This window comes from Palaemon carinicauda, chromosome 7 (assembly GCF_036898095.1).
Source record: "Palaemon carinicauda isolate YSFRI2023 chromosome 7, ASM3689809v2, whole genome shotgun sequence".
NCBI classification, from domain to species: Eukaryota; Metazoa; Arthropoda; class Malacostraca; order Decapoda; family Palaemonidae; genus Palaemon; species Palaemon carinicauda.
Window position 1 is genome coordinate 171,701,903 of NC_090731.1, and position 27,426 is coordinate 171,729,328.

At 36.9% G+C, this 27,426-nt stretch overlaps 2 protein-coding genes across 2 annotated transcripts in view; one reads left to right on the forward strand and one right to left on the reverse strand.

The window, feature by feature from the left end:
• Positions 1–8,199, forward strand: part of LOC137644180 (tudor domain-containing protein 1-like) — a 61,210-nt gene extending 53,011 nt beyond the window's left edge. The window contains exon 16 of the mRNA XM_068377179.1: positions 8,006–8,199. The gene's annotated coding sequence lies outside the window, so the exon portion shown is untranslated. The remainder of the gene's footprint in view (positions 1–8,005) is intronic.
• On the reverse strand, positions 1–27,426 carry LOC137644181 (neuron navigator 2-like). The gene is made up of 16 exons (XM_068377181.1): positions 27,198–27,426; positions 25,260–25,552; positions 23,300–23,383; positions 20,852–20,933; positions 20,119–20,324; positions 18,138–18,391; positions 17,751–17,892; positions 15,275–15,416; positions 13,669–13,859; positions 13,042–13,209; positions 9,037–9,272; positions 8,025–8,230; positions 7,710–7,833; positions 6,441–6,863; positions 6,012–6,102; positions 1–875 (listed from the first exon to the last, which is right to left on the reverse strand). The coding sequence occupies exons 1-16, from the start codon at positions 27,397–27,399 to the stop codon at positions 132–134; spliced, it is 3,588 nt and encodes a 1,195-aa protein (XP_068233282.1). The 5' UTR covers positions 27,400–27,426; the 3' UTR covers positions 1–131.

Genomic DNA, 27,426 nt, shown 5'->3' on the forward strand with positions numbered 1-27,426 from the left:
ACTGGAGCTAAATATGTCAATGTGTTAGCAAGGTTAAATATGGGAAGGAAGGCAAGTTAATGTTTAAACCCGGACTTCTTGATGTTAATAGTAAGCTAAGAGTTGAAAGGGTTTCTTAAATCATAGTAACTTTACATGGCAGTTTCTGCTGGTTTAAACGTAGATGTCAATTCATGAGACAGATCTCTCAAATCTATTTTAGGGCCTGTTTCCCTTATAATCTTCACACAATCATTAGTAAGGCCATTGGAGTTGATAGCATTTTTTGCCAAAATGTTAAGATTAGTGGAGTTTTCGTAGTGTTCAGAATTACAGTCTGTGTCCATGACCACATCTTTACAATCGATTGTGTTGTTGGTAAAAGAATTAACATAGCCATTGTATATAGATGGTACAGATTTGCAATTCTTTTCTGGGAATTGTTCACTTTCCATTTTCTCAACTCCATGTTTCTCATTTCTTTCATTTTCCTCTAAAGATACCGGTGAATGAGATGTTTTACTACTTTCACTAATATTACTACTAGAAGTTTTATTATCCTGGTGATTTTCACCTAAATTGTCCAGACTGTTTCTGCTGTTAGATAAAACCTTATCACTACCGCTTTCACTTCTATCGATTACAGTTTCAGATTTCACGTTTTCATTTATTTCGTAATCCTTGAACACCTTACCGTTGTTGTGGGACCCATAAACTGTATTAGGACTCTCTTTCCTCTCTATATTCTCTTCTAGTTTGGAAGGTTGATAGGGGTTAACAGTTTGGATGTCCTTGCTTAATACGGTTTGCCCTGTTCCGTGAGTCCCATGGGGTCTTGGTAGTCCTCCTAATGGAAGTAACTGTGGGGTCGAATAAATGGATTCTGCTTTCCGTATCTGGTGGGAAATTTAAGTTGTTAGTTAACATGCCAAGAGGTATTCTTTACTGTAGAGAGAATATAAATTAAACTATCTTGATTCTGAGTTTTCTTTGGATCAGAAAAAATAACAGGTAAATAGATGCATAATTTAAATAATTTTTAATTTTGTGCATTATTTTTTCATGTCCTTAAGTTGGTTTAAATTTTAGTTTTACATGAAAGTTTGGATGCTACAAACCTTAAGAACTTGGCTTTTTAAATCTCCTAAGATTAAAAAATTATTCAATTACTGAAATTGAACCATTTAATGTAGCAAATTTTAGAAGCATACAAATATATCTGTTGTAATGTTTTACAGATTCAAACCATTCCTTTACAAAAATACCTTTTTTCATTATATGGGTGAACTTGTGATCTATGAAGCATCCACATTTTTTCAGGATTTTTATTATGACAAATAATGGCGTAAGCTAAAGTTACTAGAGATATACAGCTTTGTAACAATTATAAATTTTATTCCTCAGGTTAGGGGATATAATTTGCACTTTTTATAACAGAAAATGTCATTGCCTTGCTGGTCATTGTTGAGTAGTTGGGAATGGTTGTGCTATTTCCCCGAGTCTGTTGATACGATCATCTGATGGGATAATTCTCACCACTGCAGGTGTATCATTATTCCCAGATACTATAACAATCTCTTGGATGCGAGACTACTTCTGCCCATTGATCACGATCCCCAGATCTTGGCAAAAGGCAAGAAGCTTGTTCAAATCTTGGAACAACTGTTTCCTCAAGCATGACAGAATCGACCAACTATCAAGCTATTGCGGTATCGAACTGGACCCCTCAAGCTGAGTAGGGTGCACAGTTGTGTGAACACTTAGGGAGTTATTGTGAAGTCCAAACCACAGAACTTTGAACTGGTACTTGACTCCTTGTAGGATGAAGTAGAAGTGCTTTCTGATGGAGGGATGAATCTGTATTTGATAATAGAAATCCTTGAGATGGATAGAGAGCACAAACTGTGCTGGCTGTGCCCAGTTTAAACCGAATTTGTAGAACAAACTTCTTCAGGAGAGAGATCGATGCTGTCTCCATCCACCCATCAATTTCTGTACTAGAAAGTCTGTTGTAAGATCAAGGACTCCAGTACTACTCTTGGCAATTCCAGAGGGAGCGTCATCAAAGACCAAGTGACAGGAGGACGAGAACTGATGGAAGGATGGAGGTATCCAGCCTGTAGTACTCCTTACCAAACAATTCTCCGCACAGTGTCACTGCTATGTTGCCCAATGGCTTGACAGGAGAAGGGGTTCGCTAATCTCAGCGACCTCTGCTTCCCTTCCTAGCGCTAGAAGGTCCTGGATTCACAGCTGTATAGGCTTTGAAGATCACTGATCTGTGGATAAGGGAGTTGTGATTCTCCTTTTTCTACTTGCCGCCAATGCTCGCTGTCTTCTCCGCAGGGAAGAGCGTCAAGATGTCCAGGATTGAAGCATTCATAGAGAGAAAGCTCCTTCCTGTCTGTCCTGACTGGAGAAGTGTGAGGCAACCGCATTCCTCCTCATTAGTACCCTGCTTGCCTAATGGTTGGCTGACTGATGAGCCTATTATGTCCCTGCCTTTGCTTCTGAAAGCACGAGGTTGGTGAACTTCATCTCAGGATCAGATGGATTCTGAAAAAAAAGTGACCATGTCAAAGCTGTGAAACCAGTGGTCTTTGGTCTATCCAACTGGTAACTTGTAGGCTGGAAAGAAATACCCTAATTCAATCTATCTGCTTTGTTGCCTGTTGTCAGTGCCATCACTATTGGATTGATTTGAGTAGATGAAAGAACTACCTCCTCCAACCTTTGCTGTCAAGAAAGGGCTGAAGGCAAGAGCTTGGTGGAGAAAGGCTCCATTGGTGAGAATTCTTGTGTCTGGTATGTCTCTCGCATGTACTAACCAGATAAGGTAAATTGAAGATGTGGAGCCTTGAGGGTCGCCAAAGCGTCTATCAAGCTCCATTACCCCACCCTTGATAGGTACCATGAATGCCTATCCATGTTCATTCTGCTCCCTGATGAGAGGCATAACTTTTTAAGGAAAATCGAATCTGACTCCGTGTTACCGTCTACTGGGGAAGGGCCCATGTCAAGTAGAAGGGAACCTTCTCTAGCCCAAGACACCTCTCCTCCATCGATTGGAGGATTCAACAGGAGTGTGCATCGATTCTTTCTTCCCTTTGGAGTGTGATTTCTTCGGACCAAGCTTGGACTGTACTCTGAAGAGGGAGGGATTGTAGACTGGCAAAAAGTCAAAAAGACATTAGGTATCCTGATACTCCTTTCGCTTTGGAGAGAGTCGAGAGCTTGTTTGAGTGCATGTGATCATGATGATTGTGCATGTGCCAATAATCATTGGCGCTTGGACAGGAGGAGACTTAACCCTCATAGATTGTTTTTTCTCAGCAGCTCTTTGTACCAATGGGGTACACCAAAGGGGACATTCTTATGAATGCAGACGAACAAGCTGTTTGTGCGCATGGCGAATCACGATCTGAAGCCTTCCCAGATGATCTAGCTTTGAGAGGTGATTGTGGACACGTTCGTGAGCAGTGTTCGTGGTTCATCGCATGCCTTTATGCACCTTCTGAACTAATGGAGGGGTAACCTTTCCATACAGAGTTGAAGAGTATTCAGGTGTCTTTTGTTCTCTTCCCAGAGAACGATCAATGTCAGGTGAAGTTTGGATGTTGCTGTGCAGTTAGATGAAGTTAAAGAGGTGTCCAGGGGAACGTCCCTGGTCAGGAAAGGGGTTAGGGCATAGCTTGTCATCCTGACCAGTAGTGCCTGTGACAAGTCTTGCAAGGTAAAGGCCTAATCCTTGAACCTTGTACCTCAAAGCTTCCCCAAGAAAAAGATTTGGGTATAATGCTGGTACTCAAACAAACTCATGCAGAGGAACTGGAATTAGATTCCAAAGACTTCTCCAAGTCTGTTGCCCTGTGTCTCGTCTCGGAACACTTTTCTTCTTTGTGTCGGCAGGCAGCCCTTCAGAAGGGGAAGGCACAGGAACATGAAGCAGGTGCGGGGGAGTGACCACACTACTTCACCGAGATCAAGGACTTCTTGGCAACAGACAGGCACTCGGAGCAACCAAGGATACATCCAGCGACATTACCCCACAGCTCTCCTCTGCAAGCAAGGGGGGAGCAGCAACAAGATGATAAGCCTGATGAGTTCTAGTGGTTGCTAGAACCTCAAGGATTTTCTACACTGACAGGGTGACATTGATCCCTAGGGCAGGCCACAGCACACCCAGGTCGACGTTCTTGAGAGCGTCTTCATTCAATACAACAGCCGGAGTATTTTGGGTAAAACGTATGGTGTATTACTTTGGTTAGGAGGGTAAAATTCTTGTTCTTATTCAAGAATCCCTCAAGGATAGGAGAGGGGCTCCTCCTTTCTTCTTACTTCTTCCAATGGACACAGCCTTGGAGGGAGAAGAGCATGCAGCAGTCTCCGAACCCAAAGGAAGGATGAAGGAGTTACAAAACTTCTTGGACACCACCTTGGCCATACAATAATCATGACAAGAGTCCAAAGAATCTCTTAGATTACTCCCGCTGCAAATTCAAACCACTGCACCGGACCCCACTCCCGCACTCAGACCGGGGAATCCTGCGAACAGTCAGGCCCACTGCAACAGTTACAAAGTTGATTGGGGTCAACATCCAGGTTGTTCATTTATAGTACCCAACACACCCTTTGAAGGGTTTCCCAAGACACAACAGCATATCCACCTAAGGAGTTAACGTCATCAGTCAAGCAAACATCAACAGACCGATTAGGAAATCCTTAAAATAGGGCACTAAGAAGTACATATGTACTGATCAGCAACCCAAATCAAAGTGAAGGTAACAATACCTGTTAGGTGGACCTAGCAGCCAGCTGCGTTCACCTCGTTAAGCTAACGGCTTTTCCAGCTTCGCTGAAGTCACTCCTATTTTAAAGGTCAAAGGTTTGTATTATGTATTGGAGCAATTACTATGACCACATCAAGCCTAAAAAACCATATGAATTATTAGATTTCGATTGTATGGCTTGGTGATGGGGCTTCACCAAGAGTAATGGGTACCCCACAGTTGCACCAGGATGTAGAATTTAAAAGATTAGTCAGTAAGACAGAAGAAAGAAAAAAGGAACATAGGTAGGGAAGTACTAGCGATTGAAGGAAAGCTGCAAACATCTCTTTAAAACTGCCTGAAGTGCAGGCTTGTGGAATGATCCATCTGAAGTCAAGAGGAAGGTTATGAGAATCTCAAATAGGGGTAATAATACAAGGTTTCTTACATACGAATAAATGGGCAGTGTACATTTCTAAAGTGTCTGGATTTTTAGCCATTAACTTTACCTCCATTTCTCCTTTGTCTTGCTGTACATCCTCTTAACTTTGTTGCAACTGTGGGTTTCCCCTGATTAATGCTTACAGTAGACACTGAATGGCCTATTGACCCATAAACCAAGGACTTGGTCTCAAATATCATCCACCATATTTGAAAACTGAGAATAACAGTTTAATAGAGTTACACTATAGAGCTCTAGTAATTCAAATTATTAAACGTGTCAAGAAAATATTACTCTTGTGGTAGTATAAAATCTCATTTTAATACATAGTATAATTATTTTTCCTCTTTTACTCGAATCTTACAATAATTTGTTTAGTCTAATAAGAATATTTCAGTAGCTTACTATAATGAGATTCTTAAGTACTGTTTCAATTAAAATAAGGAACAAAATACATGGAACTTTTGAATATTAGACTTTACATTTTTCTGCTTATTGATGCTTCAACTTTCAAGTTAACCATTGCATTAGTCTGCTCACTCAATCAATTTCATATTCATTGAATGTCTCCTTGAATATCATTAAACCTTTTTTCCATGTAATTACACATAGAAATTAATTGCTAAGTAATTCTTAGAAAGTGCACATTGTATTTGATAAATCCTTTTTTTTCTTCAATATTTTGAATGTTAGATCAAGCTACTTTAGGTGAATTGCATCATTCCTAATAAATTATAACTTATACCAAATCTACTCTATTATAATTTCTATCCTGGACCTTTAGGTGGTCCATCAAACCAGTATGCTTTCTTATACTTTACCTGCTGACGAACAGACAGAGGGACATAAGGCTCCGACAGTTTTCTGTTTAAAAGACCACCTTCCTGTTTGCCAATATCACTTGCTGTTATTCTGTGGGTAGAAGTTTGAATTTAGAATACATACATACATATACCAAGGCACTTCCCCCAATTTTGGGGGGCAGCCGACATCAACAAATGAAACAAAAACAAAAAAAAGGGGACCTCTACTCTACGTTCCTCCCAGCCTAACAAGGGACTCGACCGAGGTCAGCTGGTACTGCTAGGGTGCCACAGCCCACCCTCCCCCATTATCCATCACAGATGCAGCTTCATAATGCTGAATTTAGAATACATAATTTAAAAAAATACTATTGGTAACACTGTTGGACAAAATTTTAAGACACGACCAATCTGTAAACTGCAAATAGATGTGATGTTGGAACTTGCCTAATTAGCTGATCAGGTCCACAAGCAGCATTAACTGGCCATGGATATGTGGCTAAAACCCAGTCAAGTGGGTCAGTCCAGGTGTCAAAGATGTTAGCATTAGGAGAAGAGGAGGTCCGTAAGGTTTCCTTAATATATGGAACTAAGCGAGTATTCCAGACTTCGGTAAACCAAACTTGAGTCTCTTCTTGACCTAATGGGCTGTCCATTAATAGTCCTGGACCAACTCCAACCTCGTGGGAACTGCAATGGCCGGACAACAGTGTATTAAGGTGAAGCCATAGCCTTGTTAACCACTCTGCTAAGTGATGAGCATCTGGAAGTCTAGTATTAGCTGCCACTTCAGCAGCTACCACTCTACGACGCAGAACCCTGCCAAGTAAACCTCTGACTGGCTCCTGTTGAATGCTAAGAGTGGCCCATCTAGAAAATAAAAGAAATTTTATGAAGAAAATAGATTATTAGCATTTATACAATAGCAAAAACTTGACATGTGTTCTAAAATACTATCAAAGAATATATATTCTTTGTTATAAAAAATAAACTTGTTCAACAAATAACTTGCAAAAAGTTTTAATGAAGGTACAGTGAAAAGCCTAAGAAAAAGTTGAGTAATGTAGCTTCAAGTCAGACAGCTTCACGCCATTACCATTATCACAAGCTTGATTTTTGTAATATTCTATAGAAATTAGTTATTATTCATTCATTTGAAGAGTTTCTTTGTCTTGGAGCCAGGGGATAGTGTCGTCTGAATGCCAATTGTGCAGTGTTACTCCTTTATGAAAGGATTTTTTTTTTTAGTTGGATGTTTTACCAACATTCAAGTTGCAAAAGAAATACTTAAAGACTCATTTTACTTATATAGTTTAAAATAAACCAAATTCTATTTCTGCTTTAAACATATATGATTATAGCCATTTGCATAATAGCCTGAAACCTGACATATCTTGCACTGGTAAAAGATAAGCATATTTACAGTACAACAAAGGTTATAGAGGTGTCAGAGAAAATCCAAGAAAAGAGAGTCCACTGGTTTGACCACGTAATGGGGAGAGACCAGGAGTATGTTGGAGATGGATGCTCCAGGTAGGAGGAGGAAGGGGAGACCAAAGAGAAGGTGGATGGAGTGTGTAACAGCAGATATGGAGAAGAAAGATTTCACAGTGGAGGATATTGGAGACAGAAGAAATTGGAAACGGCTCTCTAGAAATGGCGACCCTGCATAGCGGGATAAAGCCTTAGTCGAAGAAGATGATTTACAGTACTTACTTGAAATTGCAATTGATGTGTAATCTGGTAGCAAGAGTAGAAGTTGGGCAGCAAGTAGCAATGATGGCAGGACCTACGTGGACTGACGTAGGAAGACATCTTAGCAAAGTTTCAACAACACCATCTGTAATAAATCAATTACTGTACTTATCTATTAAGGCCTACTTCTTTATTTTTTTTACATTTTTATTACATAATGGTAAGTTTATCCATATCACAAATACCTGATAATTAATTGTTTTTTCGCTCAGTGATGTAATTAAAATCTTTCTATGGCTAACTCTGGATCTTTGCAGAACAGCAACAGTAACTTACTAGCTAGATGAAGATCATCAATAATAATGATGCAAGGCGGAGTGCTAGAATCGTCTGGACTAGTAATACTTGAACTGAGTGATGAAGATGAAATGCTAATACTTGAAGACATAGAAGAGGTAGATTGGGAGGATGAAGCAAGACTACTCCTTGGCCACATGCTTGAGAGCAGCTGACATAATTCCAGTGTGTTGCTTCCTGTAACTCTGAGGATATATAATAAAAAGGATAAATAATCACATTATTATTATTATTATTACTATCCAAGCCACAACCCTAGTTGGAAAAGCAAGATGCTATAAGCCCAGGGGCTCCAACAGGGAAAAATAGCCCAGTGAGTAAAGGAAATAAGGAAATAAATAAATGAAGAGAACAAATTAACAATAAATTATTCTAAAATAAGTAACAACGTCAAAACAGACATGTCATATATAAACTATTAACAACATCAAAAACGAATATGTCATAAATAAACTATAAAAAGACTCATTGTAAATTTGAATATATCTAAGCAAATTCATTAATAATAAGGAATAAATTATACAAGAATTGTGTGTGTGCGCGCAAAAAAAAAAAAAAAGAAGGAATGATTCTAGACCATTAATATTTCCATTCCCAGTAAATAATTTTAAAAAGAAATTAAAAATCTTAGTTTGAAAAAAAGTTTATGCAATAATACACAAGTATCTTTCACTAAACTTGTGCCAAGTGGTAAATATACTTTTATATATTTGTTTGACAATTGAAGCAGGATATATTTGCTACATTAAAGACATCCAAGCAAGGACTTCTAATTTATTTATGACCAATTTTAGCTAGTTTTGACACTTAATTCAAGGGAATATATCAAATCTTGGATAATTGATGCAGTTTGCCAGTGAGATGCTGAGAAACGTCATCTGTCGACACTGCATTATAGAGGAAGAAGCTTTTGAAATTATATGCATAACAATTATTCTTCCAAAGTAACTACATTGTCTTAAAGACTTAATCTTCTTTAGAATATACTTACTTAAATGTTTTTATGGCATCACTAGAATATTCTCCAGTGGAATTGGTGACAAAGAACTGTGCCAGAGTCTCAGCCAGCGAGCTCTTCCCACAAGCTGGAGGCCCAGCGAGTAACAGACGGCGATGCTCTGTCAACTGAGAGGCTAAGCGCTTTAGGGAACTTGCTGGTGTTACACTACTAAAAGCAGCAAGGGACACATCTCCAACAGTTTCAGCATCTTTTTTGTGATTTCCACCCTGAAATGATGAAATAAAGGAATTTTATTAACATTAATTACTTCTGTACTGACCTGATATTTGTACTGCTTCTCTCTTGTTTGTTAAATGTTGGTGTATACTCTAAAATGTAGAAAATTTTCAGTTTTCTTTACTTGTAATAGTCCTGCCTCTAGTGGAGTATAGATTATATGGCAGTCACATGTTTGGTCTTTCCAACCAACTTCAAATCTCTTGACACATTAAAGGATGTTGAGACCATTTACTTGGTAGTATCTTTTTTGTTGTTCACTGCTTAACGGATCTGCTAAAACAATTATTTTCTCTAGAATAAACTAAAGCAGAACATTTATTCCCCTCAGATTTTTTCATATACGAGTACTTTCGCTATTTTAATAAGGGATTTCGACCTTGTTCCCCCCCCCCTTACTTCCCCGTTACCACAGGGTCCTGAGCTTCATGGGCCTTGAGCACTGCAAAGAGTTCCAGGCAATTGATATATACAGTAATCCTGATAATTTTTTTCCAATCATCTCTGACAGACAGAGTCCCACCTTTTTTGGGAAGCATCCATAAAAAGAAGTCTTAAAATCTTACTTCTAAAGACATTCCCTGAGCAAAACGATTGTACCACCATTTCACCAGTTGTAGTTGGTTCTGCATTACCAAAAAAAAAAAACAAGTCATGTCTAGATAATGATGATTAAGATCTAACTGGAAATCCCTCATTTTTAATGGACCATTGAAATGAAAGACCTCTTATTTAAAAACATAGTGTGTCAATACTGGAGCCTAGATCCTCCCCTCATGGAGACCTTTTAACGGAAAAGCACCAGGTAACCTCATCTACATCCAAACTAAGAATGCTTTCATCTGCCTCACCTTAAACAAAAGGAAAACCAAATCCTCTTTTCTGAAGAAAAAGCCCAAAATGGGACTGTTCCTAGTTTCATCCTAAGATATAGAATCTTTAGAGTTTGAACCAGAAAAGACTTATTCATATTGACCAAGACTCCCAACATTTTCAATAACGTCACTAGCCAAAGTTGTTGGACCTGAATCCTTTCCAAAGACGTATTTAAATTTATCCAGTTGTCCAGGTACAAATCTCCGAGCCTAGGAACCTTGGCCAATTGATACAAAAAAAGACACCTGAACTGATAAACCTTTGATCCATTCATAAAAAAGTTTCATCAATTCTGGACAAATGATAATGAGAAAGTAAGCGTCCAAGTCTTTCAAAAACATCCATGTGGAAGTAAGCGTCTGTTACATTTATCAAAAACATCCAACCTCCTTTCCTCGCTATTCCCTGGGCCTTTGAAGGAGTTTCCATATAAAAATGGGAAAAACTGTACATCTGTTCTGAATCAAGACATCTTGAACTGGCCTCCAAATCCCCGATACAACCTATTGTAAAACCTCTGGGAGGGATCCAAGAACTCCTCTACCCTTTTCTTCTCTAGAAGTTTTGTAATCAATAACTTCAAAAGGTGAGTTTTGGCCGATTTGTTTAGAAAACTTGGAGAGATAAGTTCCTTTGACAAGGGCGGGGATTGGAGGAGAGGATTTTGATAGCCCTTCTTTCTCTGGTCAGGGTAGAGATTTTCCCAAACCTATGGAAGTGTGAAAGCCCTCCCCCAAACTAGAATCTCTTGGAAAGAACCATCGTGTTCTTCTATGAGGTTAATGCGTCCTTTTGACACTTTGGCTAGGCATTCTGCTACACGGCGTCAATGACCTTAGATGTCAGGATGCCTGAAAACTTTAAATCAATCAATCAACCATTCTGCTACACTTAAATCCCAAAAGTGAATCTTGAGAAGTAGCCACAGAACGGTAGGGAAATAAGGCCTTCGAAAGATACACCTCATACCGTCACCGAGATCTGGAGGACACCTGAGCTATTGTATCTTCAATCCTAACTTGATCTAATATGGCGCCAAAAATGGAAGGTTTCAGCACATCTAACACCATTCTTACCATAGAGGAGCAAAATTATTACCTATGTTTAACAAAACTCAAACACTGCAGAAGCCTCCAGATACCAATCTAAAATAATTATATATATATGGGTTAAATAATTTAATGTAAGATTAAGACCTGAGTGACCTACAAACTTTTCTTGCATAAGGATTGAAATAATCATCACTGTATAATCTGAAAAAGGGAAAAATTTAACAATACTCCTTATTTTATTGCCAATAAAAATATTTGCTTAGTCAACTTGAAAAACCTGTATGCATAGACTTCCATTTGTTCACACTAATAATGGATTCAAGAGAATTAGCCTGTTCAGGGGCTATAGGTAATTGATTTGTTTAAATAATTTAAAGAATGCTTTTGTGGGAGATAAGGTCTTGACAACAAACAGAATTAAGAATTAGTAGGCCTGTTTTCCACCTGTGATAACAATTTATTCACTATGTTGATACCGCTAGGTAGAATTTGAGATGAGCTAGGGACCGAGTCGATACCAGGTTGATAGGAATCCAATCATGATGGAAAAGTTTTGCAGCTCCAGCCAAAGAATTTTAATTATTATTAAAATCCGAGTTTCCCATTCCACAAGAACCACTGATAAAGGTATAAAAACGTTGCTAATGAACGCTTACTTCGGTGGGCGGAGGGATATTAGGATCCAAATTGTCAGCCCGATCTCCTACCTTTGAATCCTGTGGTCATATAAAGCTGACCGGATCATGGAAATGTGAAGGTTTCGCAATAGGACCTGAAATAATTTGAGTGATGCTTGAGGAGAGACTATCAACTTGATAATGGGCTGTGCACCAACAGTACCCTTAATGACTGGTAAACCAGAACCACTACGCACATCTTGGAGTTGTCCTAGGTTTCAAAACAGGCCAGGTTAAGCTAGGAAAACTGAATTTTCTAAAAGGCCTGCGAACTTCTTTAGATTGTGGTAAAAAAAAAAAAAAAAACCACCAGAATCAACCCCTCTTTACTACCAATACCTGCAAGCTTAGTATTAGACACAGTGGTATTAGAACCCTTACCCTACCCTCACTGTGACCAACAAGCCTAATATTATCTGACATTTCCCCCAGAACAAAGAGATAATTTTCTTTTACAGTTGGAATTCTTCACATGGTCAGCCACTAACTTGATCTATTTCTTCATTTGAAGAACTGTTAGGGAACTAGATTCCCCATAACGGTTATTTAAATCTCACTTCTGGTCCCTGCCAAATAACACAAAGAGAAATTATTATTATCGTCCAGCAATAAATTTCTCTAACCACCCACACATGAATGCATAGTACAGCCAGAAGACACACACTATTAATCTACTGTACAGTAATTGATAAATTTTCTAGAGTACTCCTTAAATCACAAAATTATAATTTGGACCAAGAGTGATGATTAAAAGTAAAGGAGGTGACAAGAAAACTGAAAGACGAAGGGGATATGTAGTAACCACACGCAAGTGTTGCCATACACATTTATATAACCTCGATACTCATCCAGATGGGCTGGGCTATTGTAAGGAAAGAAAACAGGACTCTTTTCAGCTTCAAGAGAGAAGCAATATGAACTTCAGGGTATGTTCATAGAAATACTATTATAAATAATAAAATACTTTAAATGTACCTTTATGATATTACATTAGTACATTCATACATTCAACATGTATATACTGATCGATGTTTTTCATTTTTATAAACCATTTATTGTAAATGCTATTCTAAAAATCATTATCATAAAAATATGGAAATTCTATCCTTGCATACTTATTAATTATGACTGATGTGAGTATAAGCAAAGCATACCTTAATCCATACATGAAGAGCATCTACATTGCCAACAAAGTACCCATATGGTAGCAATTCAGGTAATGGGAGGTCCGGCGCACGGACGATTTCATCAACCCGATAACATAATATTGAGTCACTTTCCAGTCCCAAGGCTGATACAGGATCAATACGATTCCCATAATCCTGAAAAAATCAATTAGATTTACCATCATTCTTAAAATAGTTTTAAGAATCTATTATCAACTCCCAACTCTATTCTGAAAGTTTCCTTTTCAAAGCCATTAATGTAAAGAGTACCATACTTTCAAGAAATCATTCCTATTAGATATTACTTATATGCAATTCACTTATAATAGAGGAAGGTTCAAGGGAAACATGCTAAGTTATAATTTTTTTCAGAAATAAAATTTATTTCTTTAAATGCAAGCAATTCCTATTATGACAAATTTTTAAATTCATTTTATTATATTCTAACTACAAATATGACTCCTTTAAAAAGGAGAATGATTTCAGCAAAGCTGGATCACAGCTGCCAGTAACTACCGACCCCTCGTTATAAATTTAGGATCCAGCTTTGCTGAAAGCAACTCCTATCAAAGGATAAGAGTTTGTATTCCTGTAAGAATAACCAAGTATTCATACCTTCACTGTATTAGCAATTAACTTGTCAAATTCCTCCCAAGTTGTCTTGGACTCGACATTAATATTACCAATATGAGTAAGATAACTTGGTTTTAAATTGATGATGACTGAAGTATTTACAGTTGCTAAGTCTGACTGCTCGACCACCATTACCTTAACCTGTCGGCCGCTCACAAGAGCTACATTGTTTCCTGAAAAGAAAATGGCTCCATGTTAATATGAAAAATACAGTACTCATGATTTGCTAAAAATACAATTTGGATAACCTAATCGTATAATTTTTTAGGAGAATGGACACCTATACTCCTCCACCAAGGCTTAACACTACACATTATTCCATTAGTTTTATTCCAGCTGTGACCAGACTGTGTTATGATCTTCTAAACTGGCAGTTGAATCCGTGGAACTTAAGAAGTAAAAATTAGCAGCAAATGTCTATGATGAACAGGTTGCCATGAGTCTCTCTTCATAGTTAATACATGACAGAGCTATTTTAACGTTACAGATCTTAAAGATTTTAAATTTTTTTATTCACTACTTGTCATATACACCGATAGTTTATTGATTTCCTTTCCCCAATGGGCTATTTTCCCTGTTGGAGCCAATGGGCTTGTAGCATCTAGTTTTTCCAACTATGGTTGTAGCTTTATTAATAATAATAATTACAATTATGAAAATATAGCAAACTTTTATATCAAGTGGGTGTTTTATAATTTTAAAATATTTTAGTGAATGTTAATCATAATTCTCCATACTACAGGTATAAAGTTAAGTTCAATGTTCATTTATTTAATTAATTATAACTTTCTTGTTTGTGGTATGCTCTTGTGTATTGCACTGTATCTTAATATTGTAAAAATAGCCCATAATAGGAGCATCCTTGAAATGGGGACCCAATTAACACTAAGTATTTCCATCAAATCGTATAGGAAAAATTGATTTGGCGATTGACAATAGTTTGGTAACAAATGCTCTATCTCCGAGGTACCACTGTGCATATCAAATGATATCACAACTCTAAATGATAGAGCACAGTATATAGCCATTCAAGTACAGTGAGTGAAACAGTATCATGACACAATTAAGAGACCACTGAATAATGGACAAGAATAGGAGCAGAGAAAAATTGAAGAAAACAATATCAAAATCTAATTAAATATTAAATGCATTTTGTATACAAGCATGTATTAAAGTCAAAATATTATTTGCATTTTTTATGCAAGTACATACATACATATACCAAGGCACTTCCCCCAATTTTGGGGGGTAGCCGACATCAACAAAAGAAACAAAACAAAAAGGGGACCTCTACTCTCTACATTCCTCCAGCCTAACAAGGGACTCAACCTGAATGTGTACTGATTTTAAATTTCATGATCATCTACTGAAATGAAGGTATTCCAAGTTATTTGTAAACAGTTGTACTGTATTATTGTATCTTGGAATATATACTGTATAAAGGAAAGGTCATGGAGTTCAGCTGGTACTGCTAGGGTGCCACAGCCCACCCTCCCACATTAACCACCACAGATGAAGCTTCATAATGCTGAATCCCCTACTGCAAGTACTAAATATAAAAAAAAAAAAGACAAGAAGTGCTACTTACCAGATGTACTTCCTGGGTTAAGAGTAAGAGCAGTGAGCGTATGGGATAGTGGGGTTAGAAGAGCATCGGTAGTTGAATTGCACTGGCCTCTTATGAGTGATAACAATTTGTTATTTTCCTCTCTTAGTCCTGTTACTTCTGCCTGGTAATACAAATAAATGGGATAAAAATATATCATTCTGTCAATTAATGAAAATTGAAAATACAGTACTGTATAATTATTGAAATTTAAGCTGTAGTATTATGGCTAATTTTAAAACAGTAAAAGTAAAATTATTCAGCATTTAATTATGTGGGAGTGAAACTGTCAGACTCGCATTAAGGGCTCTGAGTTGGCACTTGTGTGATGATAAGTTTTTTCTGTCAAGTGTCCACAGCCTTATTGTTCTGGTAAAGAGTGCCTCTACCACTAATGCATGGAGTTTAAGCATTTAAACTTAAAAATTGGTTATCCAGTGGATTCCAACTGGTTTGGTACTTGACCAAGTGTTTCAAGGCATGCAGAAATTAAGTGATTCACTTCTTAGCTACATTTATTGAAAGGATAATGTAACTGTTCAACCCTTGTATGAATCTCAAATACTAGCTCTTGTCTAATGGTAAAAGGAGAGTTCAGACAATCATAAAATTGGTTTAGGAACCAGTTTTATTTTATCTCTTCACATTGATCCTATTTAATCCTAAGATAGTAAAGAAGCCTAAGGTATTGGCTATTATGAAGAATACAGTAAACTTGAAAAAAAGAGGAAACTGATATTTACAAGAAGATACTGTCATTGTTGAATGACAAAATTGGTTTGTAGTATATATATGATTCAGGGGCATCATTTCCAGTATTGTTCAAGCAGAAAACTACGAAAGACAAAATTTGTTGAATTAGCCAAAATTCTGGACAATTGGTTTATTGAGAAGCTGGCCAAGACTCCTGGCCCCCATCAGCCTTCAAAGAGGATGACTTTTGATCTTTCTAAGGAGGGTTCAGACAGTGGAACATAGCAGGACCTGTATACTCAGCAAGTTATTATCTCCTATGCAAATATCAAAATTTGGATCTATGAAATACATATTTAATATCCAGCATCCTTCTCTGCTTGTGTTTGAAGCTCTAGTCACCGTGTTATGAGAAGACTACGAGGAGTCTTATGCTAGCCAAGTCTAGAGTCGCCATCCACAAGGACATACTGTTAAGACCGAGCGGTCATGACACCAGTAAAGGATAAAACTGCTCTTTATGACCCCTCCTATTACTCTCTCCCCCAGATTTTTACAAGACAATACTGTATTGCGCCTACGGCTGTTTTTCTCTGGCACGGAAGCAGTATTTTGCTATGGAGACAATTGCATAGAATGTTTCCACCTCTTTCTCTCCATGCTCAGTTTCTTGAGCAGTGCTGAAATGAGTACACATGAAAGGTTATGCAGATTCTTTTGCTGTATTGATCTGGCAATAGTAGGTTACGAGAGGTGTAAGCATTCCTTTACATTGGCTATACTTCTATTGATCATATTCATATCACCTTGTACAGTACCAGTTGGCAAACATGATACAGAAAAGTAAATGAGTTTAAAAACATCTCTGGTCTACTCTCTACAGCTGGCCTGGAAGAATCATATCTCCACACTGTTTAATCTTGATTTTTTTTTAAGATAGCCACAGTCTGCAAATAGGTAATAGCTCACTATCATCATCATCCAAGTCTATGCTTTACGAGACTTGGTCATTCCCTTGCCACTGTCAGTGTTCAAGCTTATTCCTCGACAATTTCTACATTTCAATGCATCCCTTTTACCAATGTGTTGCATTACTGTAAGACTTTTCCCACTCTTCTGGGTCTATCTCTTCCTTTGTCAGGCTTTTGCCTACTAATGGACTAATGGATGATTTACTCTTTTATTGCTCTGATTAAATCGCTTTCCATTATGGATGGTACTGGGAAATTTCCATTTTTTCATTCCTCCTTGGGCCCTTCCATCCTCTGATTCATGTTTATTATTTTAACTCAGAAAGTTTTTAAAATTCTCCCTATATCATTACATAAACTAATATCAAATCAGAAATTATACAATGGGTGTAATCCTTTACTAGAGGCACCCTTTTAGTTCACAATTGTGGAGGCGAGATGGTTGATTGTTAATATCATCAGAGCACATTTTATTAAGTATTTTAAACTTCCTTACTAGACACTTGAATACTTTACATTCTAAATCAAACTAAATGTAAAAAAAGAAAATTTCCGAGTCAAGTTTATTATATTTTTACACTGCTAATTCAATTATAGGTGATTTTCATACCTCACAAACAATTGAAGTCAGAATAGCTAATACATTCCCTGTCCTTACCCCCTGCACATTATTTGGCCAGTCAGCAAAAAGCATACAATTTCGAATAAAATGTAATAAAAACCTCAAAATCAAACAGTAATTTTGATAATTAATACTGAGAGTACAAGTGACATACTGTAACCATTGCTCTTACCTGCAGTCTAGTAATAGTATCTGCCTGAGACTGAAGTTGATGCTGAGTTGAAAGGACTTCAAGTCTACAATCCGTTAGTTCCCTTTCCTTATCAGCAAGGTCTTTTTGTAAACGAGTGATCAAATTGTTTTCTTCTTGTGAGCTAAAGTGGAACAAAGCAAGTAATGAGTGCATATTTAATATAATTCAAATTTAGAATTACACAATACACTACATACTTATTATAATCTGTATTCTGATAAAGCATGATAGCGACTACTGTATATGAGAAATGACTTGCAAATAGTTTTTTTTTTAAATCCGTAATCTATGAAAACTAGAGCACAACTCTACGTTATATCCTCAAATTAAAAATCAATTGGGGAAAACTTTCTTAAAACTGCATACCTTTGATGCTCATCTTTTATTACATTATCTTGTTTTTGTTTAGTTGCTTCTTTACTGAAGGATTTCAGCGTAGAGTGAGGTTTCATTAATGTACAATAGCTTGGAGGAGGAGGAGGAGGAGATAAATGTTTTACAGCTGAATTAACCGTGTGATGCATTGGTAATTCGTGAGATTCTTCTCGATTCCCTTCCGCCGTTTGCTTGCTTCGCTTTCTGCTGTGTCTTCCAAAGGCTCGCCGGAAAGAGCTGCGTAGCTGGAAAACACGATAAACACTGAATAACTCTGGAGATATGATACAATACGGTACAGTACAGTATTTATTTGGAATGGTCACCACAGAAATCACAAATGAAACATCACAACTAGTGTGAGATTAGTTTTAAAAGTGATATGAAATTAAATTTATCATTGCTATTATGAAGCTACTGTACAGTATAGACCCCACATGAAAACTGCTTCATCATGAAGATGTAATGAGAAATATTGAAAAGAAATCCATATAATATGCTGATACTATCATATTCACTTTAACTGTATTTAGAAAAAAGGTAATACCAAAATTCAATAGTAACTTCTACAGTAAATATAAAATTCAGATATGACAAAAACAGATAATTTAAGAGGACATACTGCTTCCATTTGAAAAACAATCAAAGCAAAATATTTTATGTACTGATAACATGTTTCATGTAATTAATAAATTAATGAGCAACTATGCTACTACAGTATTTGTGGAAAATGCAGTTTATATTTTTAGGTGTCTTACAACAAATACTATACACTGTAGTAAAGTTACATATTCTATGGCTTTAAAACTGCCTCCATACTAGGAATTGCCAAATTTTAGTTCCTTTACTTGACAGATATATTCAAGAATACCTACAGTTTGGTAAGGCATTTTCCTCAATGATCACAAGTTAACCCTTTTACCCCCAGGCTATTTGGAACTTTTTAACCCTTAACCCCCAGGGGGTTATTTTTTTCCCAGCACATTTTGCAGTATATTTTTTTTAAATTGCTATAACAGCCTTAATTTTTGTCATAGAGAGGTCAGGTTGGTGTCATTTTCTTGGAAAATGGCTGAATTTTTCAAAAAATTATCAAAAATATGAAAAAAAAAAATTTTATAGCATTTTTTTTACAAGGACGTACCGGTACGTCCATGGGGGTAAAGGAATGAGTTTTGTGAAACATACCAGCACGTCCTTTGGGGGTAAAAGGGTTAATAAGCTTCTACATCTAAACTTTAAATCCTGCTAAGTTCTTCTTCAAGATTTTAAAAATACTTTTATGAGGCAATAAGATTAACCTATTGCAAAGACAGTAATGTAACTCATCTTTATTGTTACACTAGCAGAGGGGAACACGTTGAGTCACCCTATCATTTAAATTGTGCTATTTTTTTACATACATACATATACCATGGCACCTCCCCCAATTTTGGGGGGTAGCCGACATCAACAAAGAAACAAAACCAAAAAGGGGACCTCTACTCTCTATGTTCCTCCCAGCCTATTTTTTTACAAGCACAATTAATTTTGAGACAAAAAATCTATATGTATATGTGTGTAATAGAGGAACTAATTCCCATTTGTGCTGGACATAGATTTTGTAAATCAGGCAAAAAATATACAAATTCACTTTTAACCCTTTTACCCCCAAAAGGACGTACTGGTACGTTTCACAAAACCCATCCCTTTACCCCCATGGACGTACCGGTACGTCCTTGCAAAAAAATGCTTAAAAAATTTTTATTTTCATATTTTTGGTAATTTTTTGAAAAAATTCAGGCATTTTCCAAGAGAATGAGACCAACCTGACCTCTCTATGACAAAAATTAAGGCTGTTAGAGCAATTTAAAAAATATATACTGCAAAATGTGCTGGGAAAAAAATAACCCCTTGGGGGTTAAGGGTTGGAAATTTCCAAAGAGCCTGGGGGTAAAAGGGTTAACTAGACTTATATGAAGAGCATGCTTACCCAGCTTCTCTTTTTTATCTTGTTGTTGTCAGATGAATTGAGTGTATCATTCTGATGAAACTGATTATGGCCGAAGTGTTGAGACAGAGTTCCAGGAACTGATCTCGAAGGCATAGACGCAAACGAAGACAGCGATGCACCGCTTATCGTTGACGTTACACTCGATACACTGTCACATGACAATTGCCTTTCCATTGTAAGGTAACCTGTTAATAAAATCACAATATTCTATCACAAAGCAAGTCTTAAAAAATATATACATTTCTATACCTGATTAAAGACCGTACATAATATTAATTACATTTTGTTTTTACTAGCAACAGAAGCATAAAAAAATCAAATTGCAAGTTACCAAAGTTTGAATATTTAAAAAATGTTTTACAAGAACTGTAGGTCAAAAACATTCTGATCAATATCTAAATCAAGGGACTACAGTCTTTCACCAGGAATTATATTTCTAGTTAATAATGTACTAAGTTTGAACATTTAAAAAAAATTATTTACAAGAATTGTAAGTCAAAATCATTCTGTTATTCAATATTTAAATCAAAGGACTACATTCTATCATCAGGAATTATATTTTTAGTTTATGTAGAATAAATAAATAAATAACTAAATAAATAAATATACCATGAAACCCCATGCGAATGGGAAAAAAACACACTATTAGACGAAGAATATATATATGAATTAATATATAAGTGCTAGAGATACTACAGATGCTAATCTTTACCTGAACTAACTGACTGGCAAACTGCGGAACTTTGTTGTCGTAATACTGCTGCAGTCTTTCGCAATTCGGCTGCCTCTGATTCCTGTGAAAAGTCACAACATTATTATTATTATTACTTGCTAGGCTACAACCCTACAATAATCCTCCTAATCCTTACAGGAACTTTTTGTAAAGTTTTTATAGTTTATATATGAAATATTTGTTTAACACTGTCACTGTTCTTAAAATATTCTATTTTAATTGTTAATTACTTTTCTTGTTTCCTTGTTCCCTTTCCTCACTGGCCTATTTTCCCTGTTGGAGGCCCTCAGGCTTATAGTATTCTGCTTTTCCAACTAGGGTTGTAGCTTAGCAAGTGATAATAATAATACAGTAATTATAATTGCTACCACTACATTGACGGAGAGCCAACTGTCGCCACAACAACATTTACTATTAATATTCAAATCTTCCAAGACTTTACCATCTTATACATAGTAATAGGTATGCAGTTAATTCTAACAGTCTTGCCTTCTAAATCATAAGACTCAATACTATACTGTATTCTAGAAGCTAAATTCCAGCTGTGACCTGAATATGAAATGATCTTCCTAATCAGGCAGTTGAATCGGTGGAACTAAAGACGATCAAACTTGCAGCGAATGTTTTCATGTTGAGAAGGCTGACATAAGGTTCTCTTCATAATTTATATATGACAGATCTTAAGGTATTTTATATTCATTATTTCTCAAATAGTTTATTTTCCTATTTCATTTCCTCACCAAGTTATTTTTTTCCCTGTTGGAGCCCTTAGGTTTATAGCATCCTGCTTTCCAACTAGGATTGTAGTTTACCTAGTGCAGTAATAATAGTAATTATTAAACATCCCACTACAAATGTCGTCTTTGATATTGCGTGCATAGATCAGGAATAGGAAGGATCAGTTTCATTTTTCCATTATACAAAACATGCCCGTTGACCCAAACTACAGCTCTAGCTTAACACTGCTCATGCATTTCTTACCTTCTACAGTTTAGCCTCTGTAACATGGTCTTTCACTGTCTTTGGGTAGGGTTCTCTTGCTTGAGGATACACTCAGGCATACTATTCTATCTTATTTCTCTTCCTCTTTTATTTTTTAAATAATCTATATATGAAATATTCATTTTATTGCTGTGATTGTTCTCGAAATATTTTTAGTTTTAATTACTCTTCTAGTAGTTTCCTTATTTCCTTTCCTCACAGGGCTATTTTCCCTGTTGGAGCCCTCGGGCTTATAGCATTCTGCTTTTCCAACTAGGGATTGTAGTTTAGCTAGTAATAATAATAATAATAATAATAATAATAATAATAATAGATGTGGTCATAATACATAAGCAAAGGTTCTTAAGGAACTCCAGTGTATACTTGAGCTAGTCTTCGCAAATTCTTTTTTTTCTTTTTTTTTTTTCAATACTAGTATTCCTTTTTTATTACATTATCCTCCCATTTTTTAGACTTTTAGTTTCTTTATTCTAACACTTTTCTGACATGCACAGCTTCTAATTATAACACATAAAATTCTTGTTTCAATTGCATTAATCGAAAAATCTCTTTAAATTATATTTCTGGGCTCTGACCTGTGCCGCCCAGTGAAATGCTCCTTTAGCACCATTTCTAAGGTATATAAATGGTGCTAAAGGAGCATTTCACTGGGCGGCACAGGTCTCTCGCCCAGAAATAGATTTTTCCTTCGTCAAAATCCCTTATTTCTGTGTATGTTATATTACTTAGTGTTATTAAAAATATAAAAATTGACTATTAATGCACGCACGTATACTGCATGAAAATCGCGTCAAGATGTTTCAAAACAAACATTAAGCTGTAACAATAAGAAAACCTTAATGTTTAAAAGTCTTTTATATCAGACTTCTCTGAAAGAAAATCAACACAACCTAGAAAATTGATAACTAAAAAATGTGACATATCGAAAATTGAACAATTTGTAATACATTGAATCCCTGATACACAGAACTTGATGCGTGTATAGAAAAGTTACCCTCAAAAGAACCATTGATATTAAGGCTTTTCAAGGAGCCATATGATGTCTTATTATCAATACTACACACTATTCTAGAAGTTTTATTCCAGCTGTGACCAAGTTGTGGAATGATCTTCCTAATCGGGTAGTTGAATCAGCAGAACTTCAAAAGTTCAAACTTGCAGCATATGTTTTTATGTTGAACATGCTGACATAAGTCTTTTTTAGTCTATATATTAATTATCTGTTTTAATGTCATTAATGTTTTTTTTTTTAAATATTTTCATTACTTCTGATATCGTTTATTTATTTCCTTTCCTCACTGGGCCTGTTTTCCCTGTTAGAGCCCTTGGGCTTATAACATCTTCCTTTCCAACTAGGGTTGTAACTTGGCTAGTAATAATAATAATAATGATAATAATAATAATAACGCACTTGTCGTTTCTTACCTTTAGATCAGGAGACGAGGCCAGTCGTTCCAGTCGATTGGTGACGTTACTCATGGTTTGTTCCAACGCATTTACGACACTTGCCTGCAAAGTCTTCCTAGATTAGTTTTCACCTCCCAAGCAAATCGATCGGGGTCATGGTTTCTTTAAAGCTGCATGAGGCTTACATGGGTAAACATGTACAACTGAACTCAGGAATTCCTGGCACAACTCTATATGGGTTGTGATGGCCTGTTATTAGCGTCCTTGCCTGGTGATCGCCAGACTGCTGTTCGAGTCTTGCTCGAACTCGTTAGCTCCTTTAGTCGCTTTAACCCCACCAATTCTTGTAAGGTAAGGATGGGAGATTCCTGGCCCACCTCTCTCTAGGGCTGTGGTAGCCTGATATTAGCGTCCTTGCCTGGTGATTGCCTGACGGGGGTTCGAGTCCTGCTCAAACTTGTTAGCTTCTTTAGTCGCTTTAACCCCACCAACCTTGTAAGGTAAGGATGGGGAATTCCTGGCCCACTTCTCTCTGGGGTTGTGGTGGCCTGTTGGTAGCGTCCTTGCCTGGTGATCGCCAGACTGCGGTTCGAGTCCTGCTCAAACTCGTTAGTTCCTTTGGTCACCGCAACCTCACCATCCTTGTGAACTAAGGATGGGGTGTTTGAGGCAGCCTATGGGTATATATGCTGAGTCATCAGCAGCCATTGCCTGGTCTTCCTTGGTCCTAGCTTGACTGGAGAGGGGGGGCTTGGGCACTAATCATATTGTAAGATGCTCAGTCTCTAGGGTATTGTCCTGCTTGGGCAATGTTACTGTCCCTTGCCCCTGCCATTCATGAGCAGCCTTTAAACCTTCAAGTGTACCCTGTCACTCCCTTACTGCGAGGAGAGGTCATGTCTGTAGCCGTGCCCACCACCCTTGCCATCTCTCTATACGATATCTCTGGTTACTCACGGTGCAGTAAGGGTGTGATAGGCTACACTTCTTCAGTGTAGTATGTCCCACGAATTCCTGTGTCCAACTGTACATTAACCATCTAGATGGGGATGCCATGGTAAAAATACATGCAAGTTTAATACTACATGATATCCATTGCATGAGGAAAATGTTATATACTTTGCAGCACCAGCAATATAAAAGCAAGATATTGCTATCCCCACTTACTATTACTAGTGCTTATATACTATAGTAATAGTGATCAAGCTTTCGCCTATCAATTCTCACTAACTGATATCTCTATAGTTGACAATAATCATTTAGTGGCATATACTATAGTAATAAAGCTTTCGCCTATCCATTCTCAGTTCCAGACATATCACTATAATTGTCAATTGCTATATACTATAGTAACAATAATCAGGCTTTCCCCTACCAATTCTCATTGACAGACATATCACTATAATTGGCAATTGTTCTATACTATAGTCAGGACCCATACTATATGGGTCTTAACTATAGTAACAATAATCAGGCTTCTGCCTACCCATTCTAAGACATCACTATAATAAGCAATTGCTATATACTATATTAACAATAATCAGGCTTTCCCCTACCAATTTTCACTAACAGACATATCACTTTAATTGACAATTGCTATATACTATTATCCCTGTTGGAGCTCTTGGGCTTATAGCATTCTGTTTTTCCACCTAGGGGTGTAGCTTAGCAAGTAATAATAATAATATTACTATAATAACTATAATCATTCTTTCGCCTATCAATTCTCACTAACAGACACATCAATAAAATTGACAATTGCAATAAGCTATTTTCCCTGTTGGAGCTCTTGGGCTTATAGCTTTCTGTTTTTCCACCTAGGGGTGTAGCTTAGCAAGTAATAATAATAATATTACTATAATAACTATAGTCATTCTTTCGCCTATCAATTCTCACTAACAGACACATCACTATAATTGAAAATAATCATCTACACGCCATTTGGAACCTTCCCCCCCAAAGAAGTTCAAGACCTCACCTGAGAAAAGGCCGGACACGACCGATACCTGGATCGTCGTGTCGCGATCTCCCACCAGGGCAACTGCTGTCGCTCCCTCCGAGTCACCTGGGGTGCTCCGGACGGCTCCACCGAACACTTCTCCTCCCATAACGGTTCCATGGCCCACGTTCTCCCGAGGGTGGGACAGCATCCGTGATGGCACTGGTGATGACCTCTGTTCTCCCCGACCACGGAGGGCGAACTGCGGGCTCGGCCTCGCTTGCTCCCGCCCGATCGGATGGTGGCGAAGCCATCGTGAACGGCCCTACCGCCTTCAAGGTTTAGAGGGGAGGTAATCGTTAACGTCAAAGCATCAGCAATAAATACAAATCATAAATTCTAAGCTACAGAATATAGGCTATTAACAATCTAAGCAATAATAATAAATGTAAGAAGCAGATGAATACTTTCTGGTTTTCTCGAGTGTTTCAATAATTTAAATTTGACAAGTAGCAATAGGACCAAGAAAATAGCCATTTAAAGTAAAAACTAAAGGGGGCACTCAGTAGAGTGCAGACTTCCGCCACGGCAGCTTATTTCTCGACCTTGACCTTTGATCTTATCATGTATTAATTAGCGTGGATTTTCATACACTTAAATATAAACCAAGTTTGAAGTCTCTGTGACAGCGATGTCCAAACTTATGTCTTATAACGTGAATTGGACATTTTGCTTGACCGTGACCTTGACCTTCCAAATTTAAATCACTTCCAGCATTTTACATAACAGTTAATCCCTGCAAGTTTCATTACCTACGATTAAAATTGTGAAGCTGTTCATAAACAAACAAACACAAACACACACAAAGGGGGTTAATTAAAATACCAGCTATAAATACCAAATCATAAATCCTAAGCTACGGAATACCTACTGTACAAGAATCTAAATAATAATAATAATAATCCAACCATTGTTCACTGGTTTTGGATAATGTCAAAGCCTCTGAACTATGGTCTTCCACTGTTTTGGGTTAGAGTTCTCTTGCTCGAGGGTGCACTCGGGCACACTATTCTATCTTATTTCTCTTACTCTTGTTTTTCTCTTTAAAGTTCTTATAGTTTATACATGAAAGATTTATTTTAATGCTGTTACAGTTCTCAAAATATTCAATTTTAATTTTTAATTACTTCCCTTGAAGTTTACTTATTTCCTTTCCTCACAGGGCTATTTTTCCCTCACTGGGCTATTTTTCCCTGTTGGAGGCCCTTGGCTTACTAGCATCTTGCTTTTCCAACTAGGGTTGTAGCTTAACAATTAGTAGTAGTAGTAGTAGTAGTAGTAGTAGTAGTAGTAGTAGTAGTAGTAGTAGTAGTAGTAATAATAATAATAACAGCAGTATGATTCTCATTAATTCTCTTGTAGTTTATTTCCTTATTTCCTTTCCTCACTGGGCTATTTTCCCTGTTGGGGTACTTGGGCTTATAGTATATTGCTTTTCCAACTAGGGTTTAGCTTAGCTATGTAGTAATAATAATAATAATAATAATAATAATAATAATAATAATAATAATAATTATTATAATAATAATAATAATTATAATAATAATAATAGCAGTACGATTCTCATTAATTCTCTTGTAGTTTATTTCCTTTCCTCACTGGGCTATTTTCCCTGTTGGAACCCTTTGGCTTATAGTATATTGCTTTTCCAACTAGGATTTAGCTTAGCTAAGTAATAATAATAATAATAATAATAATAATAATTATTATAATAATAATAATAATTATAATAATAATAACAGCAGTACGATTCTCATTACTTCTCTTGTAGTTTATTTCCTTATTTCCTTTCCTCACTGGGCTATTTTCCCTGTTGGAGCCCTTGGGCTTATAGTATATTGCTTTTCCAACTAGGGTTTAGCTTAGCTAAATAATAATAATAATAATAATAATAATAATAACATCCTCATTGCTTACCTGCAGTACCATTGGCAGTCAATGATCCATTGGACAGGCTGCTGTTGATGCTCACTACGGGTACGTGTGGGGGCGCAGGGTGGGAGTTGGGGGCGGTGCCCCCGGCGTGTCCATTCGAGAGATGGCCATTGGAGAAGTGGCCAAAGGAGAGGGTTGGGATACGCATGCCACGAGGTAGGGTCGCATATCCAAGTTCAGCCATTCCCACATCTGGCCAAACCTGTTGGAA

What these genes read in the sequence shown, in the direction of transcription:
- LOC137644181 (XM_068377181.1), bottom strand. Translation starts at nt 27,399, where the DNA reads ATGGCTGAACTTGGATATGCGACCCTACCTCGTGGCATGCGTATCCCA. An exon ending in GACTGCCAATGGTACTGCAG is followed by an intron (nt 25,553 to 27,197) that starts GTAAGCAATGAG and finishes TAAACCTTGAAG; the next exon opens with GCGGTAGGGCCGTTCACGAT. An exon ending in CGTGTCCGGCCTTTTCTCAG is followed by an intron (nt 23,384 to 25,259) that starts GTGAGGTCTTGA and finishes AAGACTTTGCAG; the next exon opens with GCAAGTGTCGTAAATGCGTT.